The sequence below is a fragment of the Archocentrus centrarchus genome, chromosome 21, assembly GCF_007364275.1.
Source record: "Archocentrus centrarchus isolate MPI-CPG fArcCen1 chromosome 21, fArcCen1, whole genome shotgun sequence".
In the NCBI taxonomy this organism is placed as follows: Eukaryota; Metazoa; Chordata; class Actinopteri; order Cichliformes; family Cichlidae; genus Archocentrus; species Archocentrus centrarchus.
In genome coordinates this window covers 25,911,729-25,923,465 of record NC_044366.1, presented here as the reverse complement: position 1 = coordinate 25,923,465, position 11,737 = coordinate 25,911,729, and the positions used below count along the sequence as shown (strand labels likewise).

The 11,737-nt window shown below is 41.6% G+C and overlaps 2 protein-coding genes across 13 annotated transcripts in view; one reads left to right on the top strand and one right to left on the bottom strand.

Annotated features, from left to right (window-relative positions):
- The first annotated feature begins 850 nt into the window (after positions 1–850).
- On the top strand, positions 851–4,894 carry rpl8 (ribosomal protein L8). 2 transcript variants are annotated; one of them, XM_030758672.1, is made up of 6 exons: positions 851–955; positions 1,811–1,954; positions 2,040–2,181; positions 3,655–3,873; positions 3,959–4,074; positions 4,699–4,894. In XM_030758672.1, exons 2-6 carry the CDS (start codon positions 1,817–1,819, stop codon positions 4,855–4,857), a joined length of 774 nt encoding a protein of 257 aa, XP_030614532.1. In that variant the 5' UTR covers positions 851–955; positions 1,811–1,816; the 3' UTR covers positions 4,858–4,894. The 2 variants fall into 2 exon arrangements, with proteins under 2 accessions (XP_030614532.1, XP_030614531.1); XM_030758671.1 differs by lacking the exon at positions 851–955 and having other exon boundaries at positions 1,784–1,954.
- A 1,458-nt stretch (positions 4,895–6,352) lies between these two features.
- usp9 (ubiquitin specific peptidase 9) overlaps positions 6,353–11,737 on the bottom strand; it is a 37,675-nt gene continuing 32,290 nt past the window's right edge. For 9 of the 11 annotated variants that reach the window (XM_030757569.1, XM_030757562.1, XM_030757571.1 and 6 more), the window contains 4 exons: positions 11,447–11,659; positions 10,868–10,897; positions 9,501–9,599; positions 6,353–8,514 (listed from right to left, as the gene is read on the bottom strand). In XM_030757569.1, coding sequence (XP_030613429.1) covers positions 8,284–8,514; positions 9,501–9,599; positions 10,868–10,897; positions 11,447–11,659 — 573 coding nt within the window. In that variant the 3' untranslated portion in view covers positions 6,353–8,283. The remainder of the gene's footprint in view (positions 8,515–9,500; positions 9,600–10,867; positions 10,898–11,446; positions 11,660–11,737) is intronic. The other 2 variants (XM_030757570.1, XM_030757573.1) reach the window with 1 other exon arrangement.

Sequence of the window (11,737 nt, the reverse complement as noted above, 5' to 3'; positions counted from 1 at the left end):
TATGGAGGGAGAAAGCTAATACAAACAAATAGTGGGCTCACACTACAGCTTTTCTGTTCATTTCACTAAATAATATTAACATCATTTAACATGGGCCAAAATTCTCTTCACAGCTCTGTACAGAGGTGCTTCTGTGTGCGTCCTTTAAAAATCCCTTTGTTGTTGTCTTACTGCCATCTCCTGGAGTTACTTCATTCCTACACTCTCAGTTTGTCGGTTATTTTTTGAGTGCAAGTGTCATATTCTTGATTTCAAGAAGAATTCTTCTAATTTTAGCAGGACAGCAGAGGAAAAATAACATATAGGAAATGAAAGGCCCAGGGTGGACTTGAACCCATGCTTCTGCAGTAATCTTTCATATAAATAATTAATAATCAATAATTTTTATTTCTCCTCCAGCTAATATCCTGTTAGCAAATGCATCTGTGTCTATAAATGTCATTGTATCAATTGGCAAAGATGCAAACACCCCTGTTGGTATAAGTGACAGGTTACATTTAGAAAGAAACTCACTATAGGCTCTAAACCCAACCAGTATAAATAGCTGAATAAATACAAATATAGCCAAGAATGAATTTAATATTGTCATTTATTTAACTTGTTTTTTTTTTCTATCATTCAACATTTAAAACTTATTTGTGGGAAAAAATATTAAAATTATGCATGTAAGCCAAATTCCTTCCAAGTAGAGTTCATGGAATAATTATTTATTCTGTAGTCCTGTTTATGCTGAGATTGTGCTCCCGTTATTAAACACATCGAGTGTTCAAAATATCCTCGTTTTTAATCAGTTTAAACAGCTCTGAGTTTATTCTTATCTTATTCCGCTGGGACTCTTTCAATCAATTTGAAAGAAAAAGATGACCTACATTTCCCATCGGCCCCCACGGTGATTTCTCCGGAAGAAAACCTTGTCTTTTCCTTTGTACTTCCTCTTTCCGTCAACGGAGTTTAGGTATGAGAGCTACTTTTTGATGTCCGTCCTCAAAATCTGCTTTAAATCCTGATTTTATTGGGTCATCCAATTTAAAAATACATTTCTAAATGCGGAGCAAGCATATAAGACTAAGACCTAACGAGCATTTTAACGACAGATTTTTGTTTTTGAGATTTTTTTCGTGCTTATACGTCGCTGTTGGGTGACATGGCGCACTAACAGCGGTGTGCTAGTAGCTAAAAGGCCGGCAGCCTACGAGCAAATTTGAGAAGCTCTAAATAATTAAATTTGTATATAACTGTGTACATGTTGGAATAAATGAAGTGTGTGTTACACCTGAACAAACAGTTAACCGAAGCTAGCGTGCTGGGCTAACGACAGCTAAGACTCTTAGCTGTTGTAAATATAGAAATAGGTTTCTGGTACTAAGAGTATGAGAAACTTATTTCTATATTTATCTGCTTTCTGCAGGATCTCAGCCCCGATACACCGTCACATAAGCTGTATGTTTAAGTTTCTATGAAGGAGAAATTAATTAAACTTTATACCAATGCTAGCATTGGTATAAAGCCGGCAAATGTCTTCTTGTCTTAAACCTTTAAAAGCTTATTACAGCCTCCAGTTCCAGTTCTAATAATGGGGTTTTACCACTAGTAGTTTATGTGTTTGCTTTAAAACTTTTCAGTTCAGGCTGTGCCCTTTGAAGGAGCTTTATCTTTAGAAATTGTAACAGGTTCTGCTGGGAAACAATTAGCAGGTTTTTTCCTCTCTATTTTGGCCTGATGGAGAGGCAGGGTTGCATTTTTATCCTCTATTAGATGATAAACTAGCTTTAAAATGCAACGTTCTCTTAAAAGCTTTTGTGTGTTTCAGTACACGATGGGACGTGTGATCAGGGGACAGAGAAAAGGTGCGGGCTCCGTGTTCAAAGCCCATGTCAAGCACAGGAAAGGTGCAGCTAAACTCCGTCATGTCGACTTCGCTGAACGCCATGGTTACATCAAGGGGATTGTGAAGGTAACGTGATGACAGATCGGAGGTGTTGTGGTCGATGGCGAGAGGTGGACGCATTTGTGATTGTTTTTTCCCCCCCTTCTGCCAGGACATTATTCATGACCCCGGCCGTGGCGCCCCCCTGGCCAAAGTGGTCTTCCGTGATCCATACCGGTTCAAGAAGAGGACGGAGCTCTTCATCGCCGCTGAGGGCATCCACACCGGACAGTTCATCTACTGCGGCAAGAAGGGTAAGACACTGAGCTGTTTCTAGATTTTCATCCATCACCCAGGCTATTTCATAACCCTAAGTAGAGAATTGGGACCTCTGTCTTTAACACAAGCTGCCTCAGAGTGCTCATTTTAAACTTCCTGTTAAGAGTGAGCCGCCTTTCCCTCTTTAACGAGTGTTGGCAGTAGTTACAGAGAGCCAGGTACAATAAGATTTGACTGTTGCCTGCTAAAAAGTGGCTTAGAGGATTAATGATAATAGGAAGCATAACAGTTGATAGAATATGCAACACAGTGACAAAACAGGAAGCTTCCCAAATGTTTTCTGCACTTTGCTGGTTTGGAAAAGTCCTGGAAACAAATGGTTTTTTCTATCTTCACACTTTTCATTGTCACACACCAGAGAGTAAAGATTTTGTAGGGCGTTATTATAGATGCTTTCTTTTGTGGATGTAATCCAAGTGATATTACAGTACTTTGTTTTTTGTGTTGTGATTTCTTTCTACGCGAATAAAAATGGTCATTTCATGGGTTGATTTTGGCTCCATGTTGCAGACCCAGTGCTGACAGTTAAACTGATAGTCTGTGATTTTTATTTTTTTTTTAAATATCTGCTGAGAGAATCTCATTAGTTGACTCTCAATTTAGTATTTTTAGGTTTTAGTTCCATGGTCCACACTTGTGCATTGTACAGCTGACCAGCACCACAGGACAGGTTTGGTAGCAGGAGATGGAAGGACAGTCACTCTCATGCATTTCCAGTGCTTTGGTCCAGAGAGCTCTGGATTCAGATGTTGAGTTTGGAGCCAGCAGCTCGATTCTGATATTGCTCAGGACTTTGCGGCCCTCAGCCTCACTGATGTCTACATCAGAGGTTCTGGTGTGGGGGAACCTCCTCTGTAGCAGAACTGCCCTGCATTTCTGTCACTACCTGGCCAGAGGATGTCACTGTGGGTGACTCCCACATTCCTCACCCCTCTCAGCCTGTCACACAGGGGAATGAAGTTAGACTTTAATGAGATCAGAGTGGGGTTGACAGCATGCAGTGCATGCTTATTAAATAACAGAGGAGCACATTTTCTAGCTTCAACTGTATTCTTAAATATTTTTTGTGGTCTAAAAATCATAAATCTCAGTTCCATTTGCAGTTTGCAGTTGATGGAGAAGATGTCATGTGATGCCTTAATGATAATTTTCAGTCTCAATGTTAGTTTTAATTGAATTGCTGCATGTTCTTTAGCTTGTTAATAACATGCCTGAAAGGAGCAGAATAATTCTGGATTATAATCAGTGGCTGATTATTTGGGATTATTTATCTCTGATTACACTCGCTAGAGGCTTCAGTCAGCCTGCAGTAAAATGTGGCAGCCACCATAATGAGAGTCAAGCTAACAAGACAAGTTTTTTGTTTTTTAACTTTCTGTTTTGGTGAAATTGGGTTTGCGTTGTCAGGTGAAAGTTTAACGAATGTCTTCTTGGCCCTTCTCCCACAGCTCAGCTGAACATTGGGAATGTCCTGCCCGTTGGCACAATGCCTGAGGGAACCATCATCTGCTGCCTGGAGGAGAAGCCCGGTGACAGGGGCAAGCTGGCCCGCGCTTCAGGAAACTACGCCACAGTCATCTCCCACAACCCCGAGACCAAGAAGTCCAGAGTCAAGCTGCCCTCAGGCTCTAAGAAGGTCATCTCCTCTGCCAACAGAGCTGTCGTTGGTAAGAAACTGTAGCATAGGATGTGTGCGTTTGTCTGAACTGAAGAAAGTGTTTGACCATGTCCGCTCCACCCTTTGTGTTACAGGTGTTGTTGCTGGAGGTGGACGTATTGACAAGCCCATCCTGAAGGCCGGTCGTGCCTACCACAAGTACAAGGCCAAGAGGAACTGCTGGCCACGTGTCCGTGGTGTGGCTATGAACGTAAGTGAACATAAATGTACCATCACTGTGCTGTTCGTGATGCCAAACGAGTAGAAACACATACAGAACTTTAAGACTGAGACGTGAGAACTGACAGGAAAGAGAGATGAAAACAGACGCGTCGTCATGGAAATAATCAGTCTAATTCTGGACACGTTGAGCAGCGTTCTCACTGAATCATTAGAAAAGTTTAATAATGAGCTTCATGAAAAGTGTCATCACTGATGCAGATGATTTTCTGTTCTCAGAGGAGGTGGAGATAATGGCTAATCACTCGGTATTATAGTTACATTAATGGGTTTCCAAACAAGTCTGCAGAACTTTTCACACACTGCAGCGTGTCTGTGGGTGGGAGAATCTCGCAGCATTTGCTTGTTTGTTTTTCTTTGTGAACAGAAAGTCTCAATGTGTAATGAACATGTATCTAATGGAGGATTGTTGGTTCTGGATTCTTAGAGCTGAGAGGCTGACAAAAGGATGTTTTTCATACCTGGACTGTGTGCTTGCTGTAAATAGAGATCATGTACATAAGTCAGTGGGGGAGAAAAAAGTAGAGGATGAGTCCCCTTTGCAGGTCCTCATACTAAAGATGTTTGTTTGTGTTTTCTCCCCGTCTACCTGCAGCCTGTTGAACATCCCTTCGGTGGTGGTAACCATCAGCACATCGGCAAACCCTCAACAATCAGGAGGGATGCACCTGCTGGTCGCAAGGTCGGTCTTATTGCTGCCCGTCGTACAGGCAGACTGCGCGGAACAAAGACCGTCCAGGAGAAGGAGAACTAAATCTGACTGTGTTGATAATAAAACATCTTTCAAAACAGTTCATTGGCTGGCTTCATTCCTGAGACCACGCACATAAGGACAAGAATTTCAGTGAGGTGGTGAAATGATCAGGTTTTTCTTGTGACGTGAAACTCAGTAGTTGGATAATCAAAGAAATCAAATAACAGTGAAGGTGAAGCTGTGAAATGATCTAATCTTGACACTGCTGACTTGACACAAGTATTAAAAATATTTTTGGCCAATAATGCACCGGAGACGAGCTTCAGCTCGATGAGTGAATATTTATCTGTATGAAGTTACTGGAGACATTAAACCCAGAGTTTGCATAAATGTGATTGAGGAAGCACTTCCAAGTACTCAACTGAGTAGAAAGGCACTTTATAAGTAGCAGCTCGTTTACTGTTTGGTGATACAATTTATGTTGAGTCACTGCCAGTTGCTACCCCATCTTAATCTTTTATTCAGGTGAAGGTCTTTTTAGTCTGAATACTTTTTCCAAATCAACTGCACTTGGGAAGTGTAAGGATCTTTCCTGTTCTGTAGTGATCACGTCTAAACACTAGAGGGCACTTTATTAGCAGGGCAGGGATTGATATCTATTAATATGCTGAAGTACGATGGCCATTTCTTATTTCTGTGCAGTTTTTGCCTTCTCATCTTTTCTGCCTGTGACCCAGAAATCTGTCTCCAGTGTTTAAGGACTAACTACTAAAATGCATCTGAAGGGCAGAGAGGGAGAGGAGGCACAACCAAGGATAAACAGATGTATCCTTGACAGCGTTCATAAAGGACCTAAAGAAACTATTGCTCCAATTGCGGCTATGATGTGGGATTCATACTTTCAACAAATAAGTGTGACTTCATTTAAGCTGGGCCTTTATGAATCCACAGATTCAACAGTTTTACTTCAGCGATTATAAACTCCACACTGCACAGCTGGAATATACAAACCACGGCAGGAGGGCTATTTAAACAACCAGCCCCTTTTATATCATGAGTTGTTTCAGTATTTAAGATGATCAAACTTGGAGTTGTGTCAAACATATTTAATTGACATTTTAAATTGCTACCTTTTAGCTCTGGTGGGAGGGACCAAGAAGCAAGGAGAGGAATTGACATGAAATTTAGGAAATGAAAAAGGTGAACGTCTCTGTGACAGCGTCCTCTGTCAGGAGTGTGGTCTCCTCACTGCGCAGTATCACTGAGTCAGCCAGCCATAACTTGTGACCTTTTTCACAGCAGTCAGGTTGGCCTGTCAAAGCAGGAGCACCACAGGTGTAGTTGATTACAGGTGCATTCCATTTAGGTGAGCTGTTTCCAGGTACTGAGTACAGTTGGCTCACTTTCACAGGATCTGAGCCGAGCAGTTCAGCTGTATGTTTCAAAGTTCTGCCGCAACAAATCAAATCAATACAACAGTTTACACAAAAATTGAAAAAAAAAAAAAAGTCAAATATTGTTCTGAACTGTCCAACGATTAAAAATGAGACGCAGGCAAGATTCCATGTTCTTTATTTGCTAAGGGCGCAATGCTTTTTTTGTTATATTTCTGTGCACAAAAAACCTCACAAAGTGAAAGTCCACATCGCGACTGTAGCTCCAGAATTCAACGTCACACCATGGCCAAAACAAAAGTCGGCAAAAAACAGGGCGCAGAACTCTGTACAGTCAAATATCTTCTTTAAAAATAACACAAGGACAAAAATGTTCCTCTTAAATCAAATTCTATTTTTTTTTTTAGTGAAATACAACAAAATAAATTCTATAAAATAAGAGCAAAATATTTAAATATAATACGGTGGGCAGAATATTTTCATTTGCAGGAGTATTTGGTATGTTTTAGACAAAAAAAAAAAAAAAAGAAAAAAGAAAAAGAAAAAAATGAATCCAAAAAATACACGCATTCAAGTTACCAATTAAATACAGTATTTACTGATGTTTACCTTTTACTCCTACATAATCACAAGTTACCTCAAGTTGCAACATGACTAACCAGCCGCTATTCTTACGGTACAACCCTGCCGTGGGACTTACTCTCAATGGAGGTAAGGGCAGGCGGGGGGGTGGGGGCTCGCTGCTGCTCAGGATCAGTCACATCATCCCGAACCGCAGCCAGACACCAAACCTGACCAGCTCCACGGCAGAAAGGAGGCCGATGGGCAACAAAGTCTGCCTACAACTAGGCTCTATTGAAGAGACAGAAGCAAACCACACAGTCTATTATACACCAGAAAGCCCAGTGCAGCAGTTCTGTTGCATATGTGTTCATTTTTCAGAGTTCCTATAGATGAAAGCTAAGCTGTCTAACCCACCGAAACTGCCGAATGTGAAGTTGGAGGATTATAATGTGCAATTGAAAAGCCACTTATTCACACATTGGTTCAAAATATCGCCCTCTTTGTAAATAGGGTAGATGAGTAGAAAAAGAAACAAAAAAAAAAAAAAAAAAAAGGAAAAAAAAACATCCTAAGGGTAACAACACCCCTCTGGAGATGTGGATTAAGAACAGTTTTTAGGTTGTTATGATCACAAGTCTTCCCTTGGGCTACACTATTCTGGTGAGAAGCCATGCTAAATGTTACAGCATATTAACTAGAGCTTCAAAAAGGATTGAATTAATTAACAGAACCAAAAAAAAAAAAAAAGAAAGAAAAGAGAAAGGCAATGAGTTTTAGAACAATGTTGCATCAATGCTTTTTCACATCAACCAAACACCATAAAGTCCACCCAACCATTCCACATCTTGCACTAAAACCAACCACAGCTCGCGAGTTAAATTGGCATGGGTCATAAGGTTGCCAAGGAGTTTAAGAAGAATAATATGATAATAACAATGCGTCCTTCTACAGGTGAATGACCAGAAACCGTCCGATGGCAGAACAAACTTTTACTGCTGAGCATGGATGATAAAACAAAGAGGAGTCGTTGTCTTCTTACAGTTTGTTTTTTTTGGGTTGAGGGGAGAGATTTTTATTATTTATAATATCCATTTTGTTTTTCATAACATCTGCAACATCTCCCAGCAGCAAACCACACAGAGTTATGCTCCTGGGGGATCTGAACAGTCAAAAACATGAACATACTATGTACACCTTTTTGTCGTGTAGACAAGCGCGTCAGCATCGTCAGCTCCAGGTAAATTTGTTTTTCTTTATTAGAACTCTTGTCCACTCCCTCGCCTCTGCAGCCGCCAGCAGGCCCCTGTTGCACGGTCAGGCGGCCTCAGGTCAGGGAAGAGCTCCTCCCACAGGCTGTCGCAGCAGGGGGAGGAGAGGGAGAGGGGAGAGAGAGAGAGAGAGAGAGAAGTGGCCTGGCGCTACCCTGTCCTGGGGCCAGGGAGAGAGAGAGAGAAACAGAAGGGGCCTGGCGGGAGGAGAGAGCGGGACGATGGAGGCTTGAGGCACAGCAGAGGAAGGGAGGGGGAGGTTACTCCTTAGGCGGGGCGGGTGCTGGGGTGGAGGTGGGCGCAGGGGCGACCTCCTCTGTGCCCTCCCAGTTCTCTTGTGCTCGCGGGCCTGTTCCAGGAGTGGGACCGGGGCCAGGGGTCGGGGTCTGGGTCGGGCCTGGGGTCGGAGCAGAGGCCGGACCGGGACGCTGGGGGTTGTTCATGTGCTGGGCAGCAGGCCCGGTGTACGGCTGCCCATGAGGGTGGTTGTTCTGTCCAGGAGGAGAGAGTGAGGAAAAAAGAGAAAGAGAGAAGGAAGAAAAAAAAAAAAAAAAAAAATCAGCAACAAAAATTTGCATCTCTTAAGAAATACACTCAACTGAAAACATGAAATGCACCCACAGCTGTGTGTTTTGGGCATGTGTAATGCTGCAGGGACCGATAACTGATCCAAACTAACCAATCTTATTTCTGTTGTTGAACCACTGAAACACCAGTGAGCCACATCTTCATAATAAATCAACATGTGCACCACAGGTTCTTTTTCAGTTGGTGTTTGCTTGCTGCAAATGCACTACACAGGAAATTACTCTGCCTTTCGGGAATCAAAATCTATTCACAAAAAAAACAAAAAACAAAAAAAAAAAACAATATCTGATCTATGATTAGAAATGCGTCTTCAGGAAGGATAAATGCCCTGTGAGCCACAGAGTCACCCAAGGTAAAGCCACATGCCACTTCCTGTCTACATTTTACTTGCACTTGACCTCAAAGACAGATGAGGTGTTTGATGAAAGGAAGTAGCTCAGTATGTCTGGTATATGGTGGTGTGGCAATTTACCGAATATAATGACAAAACATACCAAAGTAATTTTATTTCAGGTGTATCAGGTTGTGTCCTAAAAGCACCCTGAAAAGCTTGCAGTTAAGCTAAAATTGTTGCCAAACAGAAACTAGAAGGAGAGTTTGCATTTCTCTCATATCGGCTTCTCTGCACTGGCTCCCTGTTAAATCCCATCTTCATCTTAAAATCCTTCCTCCCACATCCAAAGTTCTGAATGGAGACGCCCCCTCATAGGATCATACTATCCCAAGAGCACTTTGTTCTCAGACTGCAGGCTTGCATGATCAGGCCCCTCTGCTGTGGAACCAGCTCCCAGTTTGGGTATGGGACACAAGACTTTCTATTTTGATAATGGGCTGGATATGGTGACAAAGTTATCATAAACGGGCAGTAAACTTTCCTCTGAGACACTACCTGCTGAAACTGGGCTGTTCCAGGAGAATGCGGATACAGAGAGGTGTCCTCGGGTGGGGAGGAGTCTTGATCATCAGGTGCTTCCTGTTCATCTGGCTCCTAGAATAAAAGAGAGATACATTTGAAATCACAAATCAAGACACAAACTGGAAATCTGCTCATCTATTTGAACAAAGTATAATAGTTTGACATTTTATAGAGAGTAGATTGTGTGGGAAAGTCAAACTTCCTACTGTGTCATCAAGTAAATAAGGTTTAGGAAATTGAGTTGTGTGTGTGGGTAGTGTCTACAGCTGAGAGCATGAAAAATAGACCTAACAGAAGGTGCACATGAGCCTCTACTGCTGAGGTAATTTCAGTGCGTCTTTTTTAAAGGACAAGGCTCATTTGTACTTTTATTATGCGATATTAAAAAACATCAGCCTCAACTTTTTACAGTTTTATCTCTGAGGCAAGGTCACATACACAAACATTACAGCACGGTGTAATGGACAGAACCTGTGAGGTATCTGAAACGTCATGTGCTTTTAAACTTTTTAATTTAGCTTTCATTCATTTTTTTTTTTTTAAGCCACCGATTAAAACTTAAAGCTGATTTTATGCAAATACAAAAAGTGACAGCTTTACATTCGTGGTTGCTTATGCCTTTAAGAGTAACATGCAACTTCTGAGATCTACAAATCTGCAAAACGGCAGCCATAAAAGCACAACAGCTTAACAGTTAAAATACTGTAACTGCCATTGAATACTCAAGTACAGCTGAGGCTAGGAGATGCAGGTGGCTGGCCGTACCACACTGCGAGTTGGGGAGGAAGCAAAAAACTGGCAAAGGAGCACTAGACTGAGATTGAAGACTGGCTATGTCAGTGCTGCTGAGACTGGGCAGCAGGACAGGAAGAGAACAAAGACCTGTTCACTGTGTGCAGCTGCGTAACATGACTTCTCATGCTCGTTACACTACATAGCATCTCATATCTCACCAGCGGCCAGTCCACCTTGCCTTTTACTTCAGCTGTCAACAACTGATAATGTTTTGTTTAAATATTATCTACGCTCGCAGTCTGCTTTTACCTACCCAATGTGGACATGTACAGAATTGCAGCAGTTCTTTATAAATCTTTTACGCTACCCTTACATTCTTATTTATATGACATTTGTGTCACAAATACATGCAAAATGTTAAGAAAAAATGAAGGCTCATCATCACAGTGTTTCTAGTCTCTGACTAAGCTACAAGAAACTCAAAGCTGTGCAATTTTAACTAGTGTTAAATGTGTTGGAGGCTTAAACTGTTGTTTCTCTGCTGATTCTTTTGGTAGGTTTTGTCTCACTTCCTTCTTTTATGTCGTGGTGCCTGGAATACTGACCTTCCCTGGGCTTCCCTGAGTACACTTGAGCTGTGTATGGAATATTACAGGAGAAGTGTGTCATTTGACTGGATTTTCCATTCATAAAAAATACAAGTAACGCATTTTAAGTGCAAACAACACAATGATATTTGTGTGTATTGTGAACTGCAGCCATGTAAAAAAGAAAAACAGGCAAACATGGTAAACTGTACTTTAATTAAGCTCAGTTTAATTTAACTGAGCACTTAAATTCCAGACATTTTACTCTTATATTGTATATTTTATCAGGTTACAAAGCTAAAAATACAAAACATATTTCGTGTGTAACTACAAGAGATAGAGAAAATGGTACAACACTAATGTCAAATTTTCTGCTCAACCTAGTCCTCGATTAGTTGTTGTGCCATTACACACACACATATGCAGTTAACTGCTGGTCATGTTAGACCATTCAGTGGGCTTTTGTGTTGAAGTCACGTGATACACATTCAGTTCAGGCTGAGTCTTACAATATTTTTCTGTTATCTCTCCCTAAGACTGCAAGATAGTATTAATGTGAATCTGTGGGTGTGTACGGTACAAGGTTAATGGTATTACCTCCTCAGGACAGAGCTCACAAGCCTTGGCCAGTGTCATACGTGCACTGTGAGAGCGCTCCAGGAAATATCCGTTGGAGGTCTCATTGCTTTGAACAGGAGGGGACCAGTTATTGTAGGTGTACTGTGGATTTCCTGTGTATGGCCTCCTCTCCAGCTCATCGCCCAACCACTCCACTGCCCACGTCCACTTTCGCTTCAGGTCACCGTTACTCTGTACAGAAACGTAACAGACATTTAATTGAATTATTTTAGTGATGATATGTGAAAAGGCTGGGAACAGACAGAAACC

What these genes read in the sequence shown, in the direction of transcription:
- rpl8 (XM_030758672.1), top strand. Translation starts at nt 1,817, where the DNA reads ATGGGACGTGTGATCAGGGGACAGAGAAAAGGTGCGGGCTCCGTGTTC. An exon ending in ACATCAAGGGGATTGTGAAG is followed by an intron (nt 1,955 to 2,039) that starts GTAACGTGATGA and finishes CCCTTCTGCCAG; the next exon opens with GACATTATTCATGACCCCGG. An exon ending in TGCCAACAGAGCTGTCGTTG is followed by an intron (nt 3,874 to 3,958) that starts GTAAGAAACTGT and finishes TTTGTGTTACAG; the next exon opens with GTGTTGTTGCTGGAGGTGGA.